This window comes from Poecilia formosa, unplaced genomic scaffold (assembly GCF_000485575.1).
Source record: "Poecilia formosa unplaced genomic scaffold, Poecilia_formosa-5.1.2 Scaffold3, whole genome shotgun sequence".
NCBI classification, from domain to species: Eukaryota; Metazoa; Chordata; class Actinopteri; order Cyprinodontiformes; family Poeciliidae; genus Poecilia; species Poecilia formosa.
This window is the reverse complement of record NW_006799942.1, coordinates 5,145,760-5,164,636: the sequence shown is the minus strand read 5'-3', so window position 1 is coordinate 5,164,636 and position 18,877 is coordinate 5,145,760. Positions and strand designations below refer to the sequence as shown.

At 38.0% G+C, this 18,877-nt stretch overlaps 2 protein-coding genes across 5 annotated transcripts in view; one reads left to right on the top strand and one right to left on the bottom strand.

Annotated features, from left to right (window-relative positions):
• Window positions 1–781: 781 nt before the first annotated feature.
• Window positions 782–4,889, bottom strand: angptl5 (angiopoietin-like 5). Its single transcript, XM_007556423.2, has 8 exons — window positions 4,611–4,889; window positions 3,323–3,494; window positions 3,131–3,234; window positions 2,947–3,040; window positions 2,538–2,641; window positions 2,346–2,466; window positions 2,008–2,193; window positions 782–1,926 (listed from the first exon to the last, which is right to left on the bottom strand). Exons 1-8 carry the CDS (start codon window positions 4,665–4,667, stop codon window positions 1,607–1,609), a joined length of 1,158 nt encoding a protein of 385 aa, XP_007556485.1. The 5' UTR covers window positions 4,668–4,889; the 3' UTR covers window positions 782–1,606.
• A 3,097-nt stretch (window positions 4,890–7,986) lies between these two features.
• LOC103140998 (transcriptional coactivator YAP1-like) overlaps window positions 7,987–18,877 on the top strand; it is a 13,921-nt gene continuing 3,030 nt past the window's right edge. The window contains exons 1-8 of one of the 4 annotated variants that reach the window (XM_007556389.2): window positions 7,987–8,339; window positions 8,662–8,894; window positions 12,561–12,745; window positions 13,293–13,447; window positions 16,494–16,595; window positions 16,826–16,923; window positions 17,032–17,156; window positions 18,146–18,252. In XM_007556389.2, coding sequence (XP_007556451.1) covers window positions 8,691–8,894; window positions 12,561–12,745; window positions 13,293–13,447; window positions 16,494–16,595; window positions 16,826–16,923; window positions 17,032–17,156; window positions 18,146–18,252 — 976 coding nt within the window. In that variant the 5' untranslated portion in view covers window positions 7,987–8,339; window positions 8,662–8,690. The remainder of the gene's footprint in view (window positions 8,340–8,661; window positions 8,895–12,560; window positions 12,746–13,292; window positions 13,448–16,493; window positions 16,596–16,825; window positions 16,924–17,031; window positions 17,157–18,145; window positions 18,253–18,877) is intronic. The other 3 variants (XM_007556398.2, XM_007556407.2, XM_007556415.2) reach the window with 3 other exon arrangements.

The following is an 18,877-nucleotide window of genomic DNA, read 5'->3' as shown; positions in this document are numbered from 1 at the left end:
CTTACATAACAGACGCTTTAATGGAAAAGTTTTTGTAAACTAGGACTTAAATGGATTAACTTTAAATAATAACTACGTCTTCTTTCTGTTTTTTTTGTTTCAATAACAATAAGAACCTGCTTGGTGTAGACTGTGTGATAAAGAGTCCGTGTTTTTATGCATGTGGGTCATTTTGTATGTTATCAGCTGAGGATCTCAGTACAAACATAAAAAATCTTTAAACACAAATTTTAACCACTATTGCTGAACATTTCTTAAAACTCAATTCTGATTCTTAATTGTTTGTTGCTTTTTTTGTTTGTGCACTTAAAATGTTTAGATTGTTGTCATTAGCACCACCTGCTGGACTGAATTGGTTCTTTTTTTAATCAAAATCTGTTTCACCTGTTGCTGCGTCTCTCAAATTACAACCGCAGTAAGTACACGAAATAACTTTTATGTTAAACACAGTTTAAAGACATTTACTCTTAGTTGTAAATAATGACAGTGTTCATTTTATTTTTTAATAACTGCACTAAAGTCAGTAAGAACTGTAATTTATAGTATCACTTTGCTGTTCTGTTTGGGTCATTTTAACACAGCTAATTCCGTAGATTTTTCTCTTCTTTATCTGATTTGATCAAATATATTTAATTTAATATTATTTAAGTGTTAGACTTTTAATTAAGTACTAAAATAGTGGAAGGTTCACCCTTCATGTCAGGTATAGACAGTGAATTTTTAGAAATTATTTATGACTTCCTTACCATCAAACTTTCAACAAAACTTAATCTACAACATATACATGCAGAATGACTTTATTGTCCACTTGTAATATGTAAAATCTTAAAATCATATTAATAAAAAACAAATATAAAAAGCTTTGGCTTGACTTTTCATTTCCTCTTGATGAAGAAGTAAATAGTGACGGGATTCATGTATGTTTTTGCAGTTTTTCTTATCTAACATTTAGATTCAAATATAACAAAGACATGTTACATAGAAACATTTATGGCAATTACAAAGAACAAGCACAATTTAACAAAAATCACAGAATTCATGTGCACATCAGGGATTTCTACTTGTAACGGTGGTCAATTGTTAATGGCATTTGTGGCAGAGTTTAATGCATAAACTTGTCCTCTTCAGACAAAACAAAGTTAGCTGTAGTCATAGTTTAAGATCATATTTATAGTAAATATAATTTAGCACTAAATAACAATACTTTTGCTGAACTTTGAGATAATCTTCCATAACTTTTGCAGAACTTCGAAGAGACTTTTCCAAAACTCATCAGGTACTTCCATGGAATTTGAATGGAAATAAAGGAAAAGCTCCATAAAATGTTTGAAAAGTACTTAGTAGATGCCAGAAAAGTTCCAGAAAGTATCTCAGGAGTTTCAAGAAAGCTTGATTAAAAAAGTCCGTAAAAGTATCTGCCAAAATTCATGAAAGTTTCAGAAAGTGCTTGTTAAGTTCCTGAAAGTATCTGCTAAGTTTTAGAAAGGGTCTTTGAAAGTATTATCTAAATTCAAGTGTAAGTTGTAATATTTTGCACTACCAAATATTTGCTGTGTTAGTAAAATTGTCGGAGGCCCATCAATGCTTCATCCCTCCTAATTAGGTGTCAGTTGTTGGTTGCAAGCCTTCTGATCTTCATCGTAACGGATTTGATGGCGTAAGGGACTCCACTCTGCCTCCAGGTGTCCCAAAGGATGCGTGTCCTCTTCCCTTGGTTCTGTTCCCCGTCTTCGGGGGAGCCGTTGAGGTTCGCCAGTCCGCACTGGTTGAACCACCACCCTGTGTGGTTGTGCAGGATGCTGCAACTCTCCACCGTCCTGTTGGCAAAGCTGCATGACGGATTGCAGCCGTCGTTGTCCACATCCGAGGCGCTAAATGGAGCTGTGTTCTGGTTCTGTTCCTGCTCATAGCCACGGAAAGCATCACCTGAGCAAAAACACACATGCATAATGCCACATATCAAACGGTTTGAAAAGAACTGTAGATGTCTTCCTTGTTTTGTCATACCAGCACTGCCTGCATATCTGCCCAGGTGGATTCTGAAGAACTGGGTTTCATTGTCAAGGCGGAAGTCATCATAGGAGGCATAAGACGTGACATCGTTGTTGGACACTAGAGCGATGTGAAGTTGGAAGCGAGCATCTTTCTGGTTGACGATGTGAAAAACCTTCTTCAGACCCAACCAGTGTTCTCCTATAGAAACAAAGAAAGAGAAATTTGATGAGGATCAAACGCTGCTGCAGCTTTAGGCTTCTCCCGGCTTGATAAATAGGAGAAAGAGTTGGATGAAAAGGCTTTAAGGTAAACCTGATTCTTGAATGATAATGAATGCATGTATGCACAACCTGCAAGGTTTCCAAATCCATCAAGGTAATCAGCCCAGGATCGTTTGAAGTCATTCAATCCATCAGTCCTCCTCTGCATCACTGTCCAGCCGCCTTCCATGTAGTCCATCTCACAGAACACCTTAACAACATTTGTTTAGGTTTTAACGATGGAAATTAGCCAAACGGGGAATGCCTAAGTTAATGTTGTACCTCAAAAGAAGAGTCTGTTTCTTCTGGATGGATTATGTAAATACCACTGGGGATCTTTGGGACGACTGACATCAGACTCTCCTTGATGTCACTGCAGTCTCGTCCTGATCAAAAGCACAAGTGATCACATTCAAGAAAATATTTGAGCCATTGTTGTTAACAACTCAAGGGGTTCCCTGATGAAAATCTCACTTTGCACACTAATAATTCTTATTTACATATGACATTTAATTCCTTCTTTACCTGATTTAGATATGATGCCTTACACTTTTTCACATTTTGTCACATGTGAAAAAGGATTTAAAAGATTCTTTTAAATCCACAAATTTAAAAGAATTTATTTGGACTTTATTGAAGATAGAAAATAAGCCTTTGGTCTGCATGTTGTATGAGGGAGCCTGTGTGTTACCGTGGGACTGAACAGGTTTTATCGAGTACATCTCAGCGTTGCTTCTCTGGACCTCGGAGCTGAGCATCTGCACTTTGCTCATCAGTTCCGAAACCTGGAAATGTGACACAGCAGCGCTCACTACTGGTCAGCTAATTCCTCTAAAGTCTCTGCATCAAACCAGAAAATCCTGACCAGGTTTTACCTGTCCGCTCAGGACATCTAGGCCTCTCTGCTGCTCCTCGATCACATCCCTGATTAGCTTTCGGGTGCTACGTCCAAATGCCAGCAGGGACTGCTGCAGCTGGCCTGCACACATACAAACAGACATGCTTAGTGAGAAGCCAATATTGATGAGAGAGCTATCAATACTACAAGGACAAAATAGAAACTTCACCACAGATTGAGTGTTTTTCATCCCGGAGGAGTTTGACGGTGATGTCACATGGGATGGAGCACGCATCGTGACCTTTGGTCTGCCTGAAAGCTTTTTGGTCTTTGACAGGTGAGTCAGAGAGTTCCTCACTTTCAGGCTCTGATTGGTTTAAATGGCCAGCGGTACCTTCAGTCTACAGGTAAACAGAAGGATGCAGTTTGATCAGATAGCACACAGACTGCCTGCGGTCAGAAAAACACTGGAACTTTTTACCTTCATTTTTATGTTAGGTTAAATGTTAGAAGATGTTGCTATTTATTTTATAACTTTTCAGAAAACTCATCATTATACTGGAGACCAAGCATCTGCTGGAGAATATTTATTCTGCTTTTTAAAAGTTTGAGCCTCTAATTTACAGAGTTGCTAGCAATATTACGCTGTCAAAGTGTAATAAGCAAATAAAAGACATCTTTAACATTTCACCTCTCTGCTTTTTGCTACATCGGCAGTTTTACCTATGTTGTACCCAGAAAGATATCATTTTCAGGGTACAACCAGGTGTAAATTTGTATCTTTGGAATATTTAGGAAGTGGTTTGGAGTAGCTTCAAATACTAATCAGTAGTCTTATGAAAGTGACTGATAGGGTCAGTCATTGGTTATGCTCTATAACATTAAAATAATCAGATACAATAACTGAAATGCAACAATAGATTTGAGCTTTTTTTTTTCTTTTTTATCTATAAATTTCAAAAAAGCTTTTTACTGATGAGACATGCATTATTATGCTTTAGTTAAGTTTATTGGAATAAAACGGTTGGTTTACAGACAAAAGTGAATAAGATTGAGAAGAAATAACAAAGCATAGGGGCATAAAGTGACTAAGAAGCAAACTAATCTGGAGCTTGCTGGAATAAATAGTAGCTGGGATACAGATTTGTTTAATTATATGGTGAAAATAGCATTGGACATTATGTCTGAGAATGTCAAAAGCACAATTTCCTTAGACCTTAATTCAAATATCTTAGATTAAAATATTGAGTTTTTCTTTAGGGATAAAGTTTGGACAAAACATCCTTCTTATTTAAAACCGTGTTTATCTCAATAAAATATAAAATGGGCTCTCCAACTTTCTATTTTCTTTATAGGTTATAAATGTTTTCTTCAAACAATGACAAACAGAATAAAGCAGCTTGTTTGGGCCTCTCGCTGACAGCTTTTGGGTTCTGCCTTCCATAAATCCTAATAAATGTTTCCTAATACAGAAATGCAAAAAAAAAAACATTAACTTTCAACATGCATATACGTACTGTGGAGGAAACCAGCTGAGGCAGGAGCAGCAGGAGGACAGTCGTTGCCCACATCATCCCAGTCCAACTGTGATTATTTCCTCACGAAGCGAGGGGGCGGAGCTCTTCCCACCAGCTTCTTCATTTATACCTATTTTTTTTTTTCCACAAACTGTTCAAATCTACTCTTTGTAGTCCAAACCCCTTTTCACTTTCTCCTCGGTTCCTCTCACACGTGACAGTGGGAGTGACTGGGTGATGCTACTCCCACTTTCTTGTAAACTCCCATTACGTCAGACGAGTTAAAGAAGGGTGTTAATGAAAATCTGATTATGTTCCCCAGAAGGAGCTGAATGTGCAGATTTTTAGTTTCGTGTTGGAGTTATTACTTTCCTATGTGGTGTGTCTCTTAACCAGGCATTGTTGTTTTAAAGGTTACATCCTGCCACCAGCATGAGAAACAGATGTGGGGAGAAAGAAAAAAAAAAAAGTGCAGCTTGTTTTATTGAACCCCCAGTCTCTGCTGGTGTCACTGCGTGGGAGCTGCAGCTGAAGGTAGGGTGCAGACAGGGCAGGGTGTTTGTTACTTATGTTTCCTCCAACCCTAAGCACTGAGTCAAAAGTCTCCTGTAGAGTGCGACCAATTATTCCAGTAAAGTGGGCATTTAAGCAGTGAAGAAAGTACAAAAGCAAAAGAACAGCTGAAAATTCCACGAAGGGTCCAGCTGGAGTCTGTCGCTTCCTTGGAAAAAGTTTCTGAGAGTGCCAGTGGAAAGGATCGCTGCCGTTCCAGGCCTCTGCGAGTCTGCAGCCATGGTCAGAAGGAGGAATGTGGAAAAAGCATGGCGCTGTTGCCTCAGGGACCCCACATCTGTGCAATTTTACATGCTGCTCAAAAACAGTGTGTGCATGTCAATAACGGGTGAACTCATGAAGATCAAGGGAATGAATAAAGGCCTACTAAGGAGGATCCAAGCTATTTCAGGAACCATACTTATTGTTACAGCTTGTTACATTTTTTGTGGTTTAATGTTTAGAACAGCTAAATAAATATATTAAAAACAACACACACACAATGCCCCTGCATGACAAAGTGTAGATCAGCAAATGTATAAAAAGCTATGGAAATTTTTAAAAAGTCACTGTTGTTGATTGACCATTTATGGAAGTGGAGTTTAAAAATGTAGGAGGTCATATTTGCTTTGAGCATTTGCCCAGCATGGCTGTAAACCTGGATGGGTAGGGATGCAAAATTTAAAAAAAAAAAAATTAATGCAAATTTCTGTAAGTAAAACTCCCACTTAATTTCTGCCAAGAATATAAAGTAAAGTTAAAATATAAATATTTTATTTTGTAAGTAGGTCAAAATGGGGTAAATTTTAGCCTACCCCATAATTCTGATGATTTCCTCAAATTTGATAGGTTGAATGGTCTGAACTATCAACTGATTGTACAGATCATTAACTTATTATTAACTGATTCAAATCTCTGCCATGTATGACAATTCTCTCAAATTAATGTTAAACAATTTGCTTCTACAATACTATCTTTACTTGGTGTGAGGAGAAAAGTCACACCAATATTGTTGCTGTTTGAAAAAGCAGCTTAAAAACCAAGAAGGATGAATAAATCAAGGAAAAATAGAAATAAAGAACTAGAGAGCTGTGATTATCTGTGAGTACAATTTGCTCATAAAACATTTGTCTTGGTTTACTTTCAACTTTTATTCAGTGGGCAAGTTTTTTTAGGAAAGAACAACACAGAGAGAATAAACACAGGATGTAGCTCTCATCTTCTCATAGTGAGTAATGGACTAAATAAAAATAAAATAAGAAATTAATGTAAAAAAAAAAAAGGAGACACTGCCACCTGTTGTCCACAGGAGAGTTTCACAATAATGTTTCTTATCAATGTGTTGCTAAATTTCTGTTCTGGATTTAACCTATGGCTAAAATATTCACTTTCAATTTCAATATTCAATTTTAAAGTAACTCAAACAAAATGCAACTTAATTCTGTGACAAAATGATAAAATTTAGGTTACTGAGATTATTGACAGACCAGCTCATTTTATTTCATGATGCATGTGATATCAGTTTATAAAATGGGATTGCTAAGATACAATCACTTTACACAGAGTTTAGGAATGAATCTGAACACCGAGTCAAAACCCCTGACTTGTAACTCAAACAGCCTACAAAAAGCATGTTTAACTGTTTAAATGTGTTTGACACTGACTGTATCTTGACAAAATAATATCTTCGTTCCACAGTTTAAAAAAAGAAAGAAAAATAAAGTCTATGCAGGTGATTACAAACAGAAAATATGGTACATATGTCAGGTTTGATACGGTGCAGAGCAGAGCATCTTGCTTTCCGGACAATGAGCAACTTGCCGTGAAAGTTTCTGTCGACCTTTTCTTCACCTTCAATGTTTGTAGCTCCTTCTTAAAACAAGGAAGGGAGTAATCACACAGTACTGGTCAGTCAGACTCTGATGGCTTTAATGTTTTATTTTCCTCTTTTTAAAGAGGGAACAAAGAGAGGCCAATTTACCAGTGTTTTACACTGGTAAAAAAAGTACATCATATGGTAAATTATTTTTAGTTGTTTTCAGAACTTAAACAGATACCAGAGTAACAAAAACCTCTCGACCGCTTGATAATTTCACCACAGAAAATCAGGTTAATTAGATTTACTGAATAAATATTCAAATGTCAATTTAAATATTTTGAAATTAAGCAGAAATTAATTTTCTAAAGGTATAATAGTACCCAAACATTGTACTTAAGAAAGAGTAGCACTACTTCAATACATGTTTACTCAAGTAGTCATCCAAGAAATTACTCAAGTAAGAGTAAAAAAGTATTTGGTAAAAAGTACAGAGTATTTGATCAAATCAAATTTAATATTTAAAAATTACACAATCAGATGGACCAAATTATTCAGGGAAACATATATCCCTGAATAATAACACTTTTGGCCGTCAGCAGCAGCTGAATTGTGGGCTCTCTGGTGCGTGTTTTCCGCCAGGGGGCGCTACACTGCGGCTTGAGCCTGCACGGGACAAACAGGCTCCGACTGGGTTGGCCTCATCATGGGGCGGATGTTTTCTCGGCGCAACTTCCCAATTTCCCCCTACCCAACCCCCCCAAAAATACACAAGACCCTCCAGACCCAGAGTCGGGGAAAAAGAAGGACTTAATGCGGCCCTTCTATGAGATTATCTGAGGTTGTTGCAGTATTTCACTCTCTACCTCTTGCCTTCACTATATAAAAACGACTGGAAAATGCGCAAGATGGATTTTAAATATAAACTAAATACAGAATAAAAGTGATTATTTCGTTTTCCAGCTGACCAGCTCTAGTTCGGGGCTGTAAATAAACTCCTGGTTTTCTAGAAGTTTTCACCAGTGATGGTTTACATATCTGTCTTGAGTGTGAAATATTTGCCCTGCGACTGCGGCAGCTTTAAACCCAACAACCCCGCCCCTCCGCACTATCATATGAATCTGGACTGAACGCTGGATGGGAAAAGTTTAGAGGTCTCGGTGAAATCGCTCTTCCCCGGCCAGTTTGTTGTGTGTGCGCCCTGCCTCGCCTTTTAAAGGGTTTTTACTCCACCGTCTGTGTCGGGGAAAACGGAGTCGGCTTGAGTGTTTTCCAGACTGGGACTTCTTTTTCTCCCTGCAGGAATACACAGGGGAGGAGAAGAAGGAGGAGGAGGAGTGGGGACGCTCTGGCTGCTTGAGGTATGTGGGAGGCATGTTGTGCTCTGCCGAGATTGATTTTTGTCCGCGATCTTGGCTTAAATAACACCATTTTGACCACGATACCTGACGCTTGATGTTTTTCCTGTTGCTAAATAACTTGGAGAAGTTCGAGCTTCAAACACCGAGGCAGCGACACAAAAAGTTCAAATGGGGTGGGGGTTTAATAGAAGAGGGAGGGGGGGTCTGAAAGTGTAAACAAATCTTATCGTAACTGTTGCACATAGGCGCATCCAACCCCGTTTTTCTTGGCAATCTGCGTTTTACTCTTCGTTTGTTTTACATGCGCGAACTTTTTCTACAGATACGTTTCGATTCCAAACTTTGGGCGACATGGACGCGCACCGCGGCGCGCCTCCGGCCGGGCAACAGGTCGTGCACGTCCGCGGGGACTCCAACACGGAGCTGGAGGCCCTCTTCAACGCCGTGATGAACCCCGGCAAGGCGGCCAGGCAGACCCAGTCCGTGCCCATGAGGATGAGGAAGTTTCCGGACTCTTTCTTCAAGCCCCCGGAGCCCAGGGGCCACTCCAGACAAGTAATATTACTGCAAACTGCTTCACTCTGCAGGATGGTTATCGTTGCATGAAATTTACCAATATTTAGTGAATTTATTTAGAAATTGAGCAGGAAAAAACACATTTGCGTGCTGCTTCTGAAATAAAGTAGGAGATCATCACGATATAACATCGAGTGAAGTACCGCGGTTGGACGATATTTGCACAAAAAACTAAGACAAACATACATAATTGATTTTTTTTTCTTTTTGCCATTATTTAAAACAAAAAAAACATCCTCATTATTTGTTTCTTGGAACATTTATTTGTTTTATTTGTTTATGCATTGCAGCATTAACACCCACTTAATTGAGTTGTGGTTTTGCACCCATACTGTGCAGAAATTATTAATTTGTTGCTGTTGGGGTTTTTAGAGAGTATAACCCAATAGTATTTTCTGTAGTAGTCAGGCTATCTGCTCTAGCAGTCAACCTGTAATCACCTGCATAGTAGTTAGCCCGAGTAAATGTTATTTATTATTATTATTATTATTATTATTATTATTATTATTATTATTATTATTCATACAAAAAGCACCTAGATGTTCACAGGTAGATTTTTTTTATAGTGCCTTGTGTATCTCTGGTTTGATGAGATATAAATAAGCAGAACTGCTAATAAATAGCAAATTTGCTCAAAGGTTAAAATTTCCAAGACTGGTGTTTTTTATATATATATATGGATGGAAATAAATAGCGGATGGATATAAATACATAAATATAAATACAGATATAAATATATGGGTGTATATAGACAGAGGAAAAACTTTCAGATTCACTGTTCTTCAGTTTTTACAGGGATGTCTAGAGAATTTATTCACAGATTTTTCTGAGGAAGCAAAGATCAAACCTAAATAATCTGTTTACTGTTGGTGATATATTCATATATACCTTGGACTTTATTAGCAAACATGCGAATGAGTCCCACTAAAAGCAGCTCAGGTAACCACCAGTGGTACTTCTGCTGCAGCAGGAGAATAATGGATTTAAGAATTATAGTTTTAGACCTTTTAAAACTAAAATCTTTTAAAGGTCACAGTTAATTTATGCCAACTTGGTGCCTTCTAATTTTATTCATTTTCAGTTTTTATTGATTTTATATCAGTTTGTTGCCATGTATGGCAGTGAGCATGGAATCAAACAAGATTAATTCTGACTAACTTTGAGTTATAATTCATTTACTAAGATTCACATTTAGATTAAATCTTTAATAATTCCACCTCTCAACATTGACCATTGCTTTTTACATAGATTCCAAACATATGAAATGAATCCATGGGTTAAACGTACAAAAGGATTCAGGATTGTAGGTTTATGTTCATAAATTTCTTTTTGTTAGCCGCACACTTTGATTTTCATGGACAAAAATAGAGAAAAAAGTTTTGACTGACCTTTGGTTGGGTATGGAAGGATTGATAATATCCAAATGAAACTGGTAAAATGACATAAAAACCAGGTTATTATTATTATTTGTTTATAAATACTGTTTTTATCTGCTACTGCATTAGGGATGTCAGGAGGTCGTGACCCCAATTTAAAACCAGAGTGTTCTCTAAATACTTTGGAAATAGGAATTTTAACAACAAAAACAATGTAATCCATTGGTTTTTGTACCAGTGTTTTGGGAGTCCAGAGTCCTCACATCTTAGCATAGCAGTAATCATTTCTCTTTTTAGATCCAGAGCTTCATAATTATTTTCTCTGGCCTGTGCAGCTGCGTGGACAGTTTAAAACATCAGAACGTTATACATACATTGTACTGCTGTAAAATTGATCACAATTCATTAAAAGGAAGGCACAAACTATCTAAGGTGACAAAGAATACACAGATGCTATAATACTCAAACTGGACATTGTGTGTCCACGCAGGGCCACAAAAAAATCTCATTCAGTTTTACGTCTCTTAGTCGCTGCTGAATTCATTTCAAGTTGCATTTTCTTAGTTTGATACAGGCTGTTGCACTCAGAGCTCCAGCGACTACAACCACGAAAGGTCGCTCAGTTTTGCCATTATCAGACCTCTTCATGTGCGTCTTTGTAGCTGATTTCATCTCCTTGTCATTTACGGTCCAGCTGTGGGAAAATATCGAATGAACACAGAAAGGTGCAGAAAGTAACAAACACAACTTCACCAGCTGTGAATGAGTGCAATCGTTACTTGAATTGTTTTGCAGCATTTAACACATGCAAGAGCTTCATTTTAGGGAATCTAAACCCTTAAAATCAGACTGCATGATGTTTCGGCTAGTGTTTATGTCACTCTTACAAAAAAATTGAAGTCACTACAGAGGGGATGCTTAACATGCATTAACCCCTTTTAAAATAAAAATAATTTTTGTGTAAAAAAATCATAAACCATTTTAAATATTTTTATGATTTTGTTGTGACAAAAATCCTGCACACTTGAATAGAAAATCAAGCCAATCAGTAAAAAAAAAGCTCTTAGGCGGCATGTGGATGCACACCTGTGAACAACCTCCCATAAACAAAGTTTCATTTACTTTTTGATTTACTTACAATATTTTTTCCCTTCACTACATACCTGCTACCATTTAAAGTGAACTTGTTTAAGCAGAAGTAAATTTCTGCTACTGCAGAAGGATTTTGATATCATTTGCTCATTTGCAACCTGCAAGACTAAAGTTTGCAGAGAGGGAACAACAGATCAAAAGATCTTGTTGCACAAATGTGTCAGTCAGAAAGACAATCCCACATTATAAATTCACAAATTCAACTGTGAATTTGTGAATTCACAGTTGGCACAGTAACAATGGGCTTAAAGAAAATATGAGAAAAGAGTGAAATCACAACTGATGGACAATGCTTACAAAGACAATGCCAAGAGCCGGACAGCAACAGTGAAGGAGCAGCAGGAGTTTCTGCTCAATGTGCTTCACATGTGTGAGTCCTTTATTGGAAAAGTGTCAGATGAAAGATAAATTTGTAAGACAGAAGTCTTTCTTTCCAAAGAAGTCTTTCCTTCAAACTTTACTGAAGTCTTCCAAAGGCTTAGCCACTTGTGGTCTAATGAAACCAAACTTGAATTTTGATCCACAATTCCAAAGAAAACAACAGTGAAGCATAAACATGGTAGTGGCAGAGTCATGCTCTGGGATTACTTCATGTTTTGTAAATAACAAATTTGAATTGGTTTTCTTTTGTTTAGTTCATCAACTAAACAAGATATGTCCTCACAGTCTAAATGATTTGGAAACCTTTGCCAGGCAGAAGAGGTAAATATTGAAAACTGAAGCTGAAGGATGCTGATGGACTCTTGCCAAGGAAAACTAAATGTTGAACTTGATCAAAAGCTGCTTAGGTTTTGGGTTAAGTGTATGCATACACTTATGCAAACAGGTCAATACAAGCTTGTTTGTTTTTTGGTTGAGTTATGGAGGATAAATGCCACGTTAAAGGAGGAAAAAATGTTTTGAAATGATGCATCACAAAATCCTGCCATTTCCCAGTGTACATTTCTTTGCAATAAAACCGCTTGGCTGTGAGACTGTCCAGTGTGTGAAGCAACTCTTGTTCAGTCTAGCTATAGTAACCCATTTGAACTCGTTTTGTTTTTGCTCTCAGTTTATGTTTCGGATTGCCGTTTGTCACTCCGCTGCAGACTTGCTAACCCTGCTCCTTTCTCGTCAGGCCAGTTCAGATGGAGGCGTGTGCGGCTCCCTCGCCCCTCATCACGTTCGCGCTCATTCCTCCCCGGCCTCCCTCCCAATCAACTCAGTCAATGTAGCGGCCACACCAGTCATACCCGACGATGTGCCACTCCCCGAGGATTGGGAGATGGCCAAGACGCCCACTGGCCAACGGTACTTCATCAAGTAAGGGCTTCCTCCAGCTTTATCGCTGTGTTGCATCTCTGGCTCTGCAGGTTTTCTTTAAAAAGGGTTTCTGTGCCGGATGACAGTTTCCCAAAGCAGGTTGTGCAAGACAGATTCTGAATCAGCAGATTTTGGAACTGGAAAGTGGCAACCTTAATATTTTAGGCTGATAGATGTCCGAAAGGACCATTCCAGCTCTGATATGATTCAAAATATTGTTTTTTTTTTCTACAAGTAATTCTTTTGCCACACAAGATGTTCTCATTTTTCTAAAAGTAAAGTGGCAGAGCTGTACACAGGATTAAAACTCATGCAAACAGGAAACAGTTGAACCAGTTCTGTGGCCTGTTGGGTTTCACCTTCATGAGAGCACGTTTCCTGCTCTGTGAAAAGCCTGAGATTGTCTCGAGGAGCATAGATGTGCAAGCACATCTGGTCGTACAGGTAAAGCGAGTCTGAGGGAGAACGCTCCTCGCCCTTCAGGTTACTGCGGTTTAATAGATGCATCGCTTGCTGTGTGTGTGTGTGTGTTTTCTTTTTTCTTCAGCCACGCGCAGAGGTCGACCACATGGCAGGACCCCCGCCTGTCGCAGCTTCAGTCGGCTGCAGCCCAGCATCAGATTGCCTGCACCCCGAGCCACGCCCACTCCTTCAGCAACCCAGCCCCCACTACGCAACCCAAAAATATTATTCCTGAGACAGGTATCACACTGCAGCGCTGTGCCCTTTTTGTTGTCGTCTGTCTCCCTCTGACTTGGAGTGTGTTGGGTGTTGTTCCTTTGGGATTCTCTTTGGGTTGCTTACACTTATGCCTCTGCTTTGAAAAATTATCAGACTTAATATGTAACCCTACATCAGGGTGCAATTCAAAAAGAATCATGCAGGTTCTATAAGTCTTTTTTTTCAATTATTAGCTTGATGTAAATGTCCAAAGGGTCAGTTTATCCAAATTGTATTTCCTTAAATGATAGAATCAACCACAGGATGTGATGATGCAACATGTGATCATTGACTTCAAGTACAACCTATAAGATCTTTTATTTTTTATTTTTTATATATATATATAGCAATCAGGCTCTCATAAAAACTCTTTCTAACTGGCTTTTGCTTTCAGTTGTCATCCACCTGCTTATTAGGCATTATTAGACTCACAATGGTTTTAAGTGTTACTGACAAACCGTCTCTGAGGAAAAAACTGCTTGGAGAAGCTGCTTGAAAGCTTTGTTGAGCTTCACCCATCAAAATATCACATTGTGCCGGAAATAATATGTATGTCCAGATCAGAATTCATTGCCCCTGAAACGGATTATTCAATTAAGATGAATTGTTTACCAATGCTAAGTGCCAGGCCGATGCGACATTAAAATCAATACATCTACTTGCTTGAAAACTCAGTAGTTTCAAATTACAGTACAATGCCACATCACATTTAATCAATATTACCCCTATGTTAGCTTAGATGCCTAAAATGTAGAGTAGTGCAGCAACTGTGCCCCTAATTTTAAAATTGAGAGAGTAACACATTCGTTTTTGCTGAAATAAAAATCATATAACAGGGAAGCAATGGTAAAACACCTTGTAACATAATTTGGTGTCCATATTCATTACTATCATGTCTGTGTTCCACTTTTTAACTCGCTCACCAATGATGTGCAGGATGTTGCAGAATCTGTTTTTCTCGATAATAACGTATATTTATTCTCAGACTGAGTTTCAGCTGAGCATCCTTTATATTTCATGTTTCTCTAAGACCAACTTTACTCAGTTAAAATGGGCTTGGTTTCCAAATTCCCATCAGACTCAACACTTTCCACCATTTTTATCAATAGTTGAATTGAAGTTCCAGGCTAAATCTAGCATGTTTACTGCATGCTTTGATAGGACTTGTTGATAAATCCACTTGTAACCTATGCAAAACTTGAATCTCTCGCCTTTTTATCTATTGTTTTTGCACCTCATATTTTGCCGTTTGCAGAGCAGGTCATATGATACTGACAAACAGGGAGCCAAGGCAGCCAGTGTTGTCTCTCCTTTACAGTCAGTGTAGTTTTAAATGGTAAAAAAATGCTTAAAAAGTGGCACTGTGCATTTTAAAGTCCTAATCCAAATGTTTGGCAGACACCAATCTTTAGTTGTTTTTTTTTATTATCATTTTCATTCATTCTGAGTTTGTTGTGCAGTCGTGACAAGTTCCATCAACATTTTCCGCCATACTTGTTTAGTCCATTGTTTACATCTGACCTTGGTACTTGCCGACTCCTCCCAACAAAATTGCGATGTTTGTCACACCTCGATGACTTAAAAGTTGGATGAAATGTGACATGACCGTTCAAGTTGGTTGCACCAACATCAGATAAGAATCCAGTTTGGGAGCGTGTATGTAAGTGACCTGGGTGTGATATCGAGAGAAAAAAAATTGATTTGTGCTCACACTGTCTTTAAAAGAAATCAGATACCAGTAATATATTGGTAGAGAAGTTGGATTGACGCCACTTTTGTCTGCTGTGTGAACATTAGGTCGTCCACACCCTGATTTGTTTGATCAACAGCGAAATGGGAAAAGCCTGTGAAACAGCTTTACAAACCACTTGCATAATAAAAAGCAGTGATTTTTAAAATATCAACATAAATTAAGAAACTTTCAGTCATGCACATTTTTTAAATGTTACTTACTTAGTTACCATTTGATTGAGTGTTGGAAAAAAGTGGAGGCAAAGTCAGGGTTTTATTTTTTCTGTGAAAAAATAAAAAATCCATCATCTTCTCCTTTTGTAACAAATGCCTCATCTGGATGCTTCTGTTAAAAAGTAGCGATTAAAACCAGTGGATGTCTTCATCCACAACAATGTTAATCTCAAAGCAGATTAAAGTCATTGATTGTGGGGATGAGACTCTGTCCTGTACTGTGACACTCAGAGAAGACTTACTGTGCTAACCACAAGATCATCCTTGCAAATATTGTAATCACATTTGTTTGTCTGAGCATATCAATTGAATGTTTCAAGGAATATTTGTCTTTATTAGGTGACAATCTACTTTGTTTTGAACACATATGCAACTTCCCACTCAAGATCATTTGTAAATTTTCTTTGTGCATTTGTTTTTGTTCTAAAATATAAAAAGAAATATGGTTCTTTATTTTAAGCATTAAGCAAAAAAATGTAGGTTTTGTGAATTTTGATTTACTTTTTTAAGTTGGAGAATAAGAAAATAAATTCTTTGGATTGTAACATTGTTAATCAAAGTTCACAGAGTTGAATGAGAAGGTTTACACTTTTTCTCAACGTAACCCCTAGTTTTTAAACGTTACCTTGGTCTGACTGACTCTTTACCATCTAATGAGTCAAATATTGCTTTCAGTATTTGGTAGAAAACAAACTGACTGTACAACGGACTGCAGGACATCACCCAGATCCTCAACTACGGCAAAGCCGCAATCAGATTTGTTACCTTATTTTGTAAATGTTCCCAGCATTGGAGACACTGTTTCTTCTGAGAGGTATTTTAAAATTTTTATAGTGTGATTTGGGTGAGCAGACCCTTTAAGGATGGATGTTCATTTTACACACACACACCAAGGTTAGGCAAAATGCACTTACAGTTGTTTTATTTTTTAAAATTGTAAATAAAATAAAGCAGTTATTCATTTCTCTTCCTAAAATCTGCAAACTACAAACTTTCCTCTCAACACTCCATTTGGCTCCAGCAACCATTTGCCTTCTCACTCTGTACTTTTACTGCTGTTCAGGTCCACTGCCTAAAGGCTGGGAGCAGGCTGTGACTGCAGAAGGAGAGGTGTACTACATTGATCACATAAAACAGGAAACCACATGGGACGACCCGCGTCTAGGTAGCACACTATAACAGATTTTGTGCCTCCTGAGTTGACAGTTGTCAATGAGAAACATTGTGTTCCAATGTGCGCTATTAGAACAGCTCAATCTTTGGCAACAAGACAGCAAAAAAGAAGGATCTCAAGGTGTTGGACACTCTTTATTTCATGAATTGTTTCATTGTATGATTTATGTTTCATTTCAAAGAGGTTCATGCATATATTCTTGATGTCTTTTTGTGTTGTAGCCCCTAAGGTGAACCCAGCTGGCCTCCCTTTGGCAATCCAGCAAAGACTAGAAAAGCTCAGACTGAAGCATCCCGTCCCTCCACAATTTGCCCCACAGGTCAGTGAGAGTACCAAGCTGGAGCGAGTCGTTCCATAAATATTCAATGCTATCCTAAACTTCTGCTTTCTTTAAAGTTAAATGAAATTAAGCATACAAGTTATTCAGGTGCAGGAGGCGGGAGGGAGCAACCAGATGCCCGGCGGGATGGACCATGACAGAAGCGCACAGATGCTTGTCCCATCGGTGGATATCAGGATCAGGGCCTTAAACCAAGAATCTAACCTTAACGGGTACGTCTTTACTAACACAATACTACAAGTTAGTGAAAAGTACTCAATTTACAGTAGCATTGTTCATACACAGAATACTCAAAAAAAAAAATGTGCCAGTAGATTTGTAAATGTATCTTTATTCCTGACCCTAAATTGCATTTACTGGGCTAACAAAGGAATTAAAGTTAGCAGATAGCTTGAAGATGTTTTATAGTGTTTATATAGAATCTGTTGGATACTGCGTTGTTGCTCAGAAAGGTTCCCAAGACTCTTTCTGAACTAATCAGGCTTGTCCAATCTATTGCCAGACAGTACATAATAGATTGGTTGAAGTGAAAGTCCAGGACCTGAGGTCAAAAAATTGATTAATTCAAAGAACGCTGCATGCAGCATTCAGTCAGGTGTCACTGTGACTCACAGTGCCTGAATTTTGAAACTACTTGAAGTGCCAGAAATTGAAATCCCAAGAAGGAAACTGAGAGTGCAGAATCCAACATGGCAGCCATGCTTCAGAGAGTATATGAAGTTCCCAAATTAAAATGAGTAACCTCACTTCTAACGGGAAGTATTTGGGAACATCTTCCTTTGGTGTTTGAATGCATAAAATGCTGAGAATTGGTTTGTTTTGGCTTTTTTTCCCCACGGTAGTTTTTACTCTGTCACTCAGAAAAACAATTAGTAAAACCCACAGAGTTTCCCACCTTACAGCTGGAATGTTGTATTGTTGGCTGTAACATGATTCCCTGATCCAAGTCGAAACTTGTGGTAAACGTGACACAGCATCAGAGTAACTTCAGAGAAACTAAACATCACTTTCATACTGGCTTACAACAACTTCTGAACAGAAGTTGTAAGCTTCGTACATTTGCTACATTTCAGAAACGGTACGAAATATATTTGCTGAATTATGCTGACCAAAATAATTATTCTCTGAGTGCAAAAGGTGGCCAGACCTGAAGGAAAAAGATTATCTTAGAACTGCAGATAATTATTTGTTTCTTACTCAGGGCTCACTCTCGCAACGAAAGCACTGACAGTGGTCTGAGTGTCAGCAGCTTATCACGCACGTCGGACCACATGTTGAGCTCTGTGGATCACATGGACACTGGTATTGGTACATTTTTCTCTGTATTTTTGTTCTTATTTGTTCTTTTCTTAAAGCTCCAGTATGTATTTTTTTATCAAGAATATTTTTTTACATATTTGTTGAACCTATCACCATGTCATGGTAGTATGTTATGTGACAAGTAATCTGTGAAAAGACCGATCTACTCCACCTCCTCTTTGAGCTGCTATTGCTGAAATGCTAAAAAAAAACAACAACAAAAACAATAAGAGCCAGGAGGAGGGTCTTAATGCTGTCAATCATCCTCATTTACTCGCTGCTAAATGTGCTAATGGCCAAGAAACAAATTACTGTCACCGGAAAACCGTTTACCACCGAAATTGGTGGCCTTGCTAACTAGCCTTAGCATTCACAACAGGCTCAGCTAGCTGCAGCATAGCAGATAACACAAATCAAACAAGATTGCGACAGACAGCACTAAGACCCTCATCTGTCTAACAACATAGAGACAGTTTTAACAAATGTGTAAGAAAAATATTTTTCAGAAAAGTTAAATATTGCAGCTTTAAGACATTACCACGGGGTTTTTCTACATAGACTTAATTTGTTAAACTTCTGTACCCAAATTAATTATTTCACCTTAAAAAGATGTATAAAGTAGCTTAAATAATCT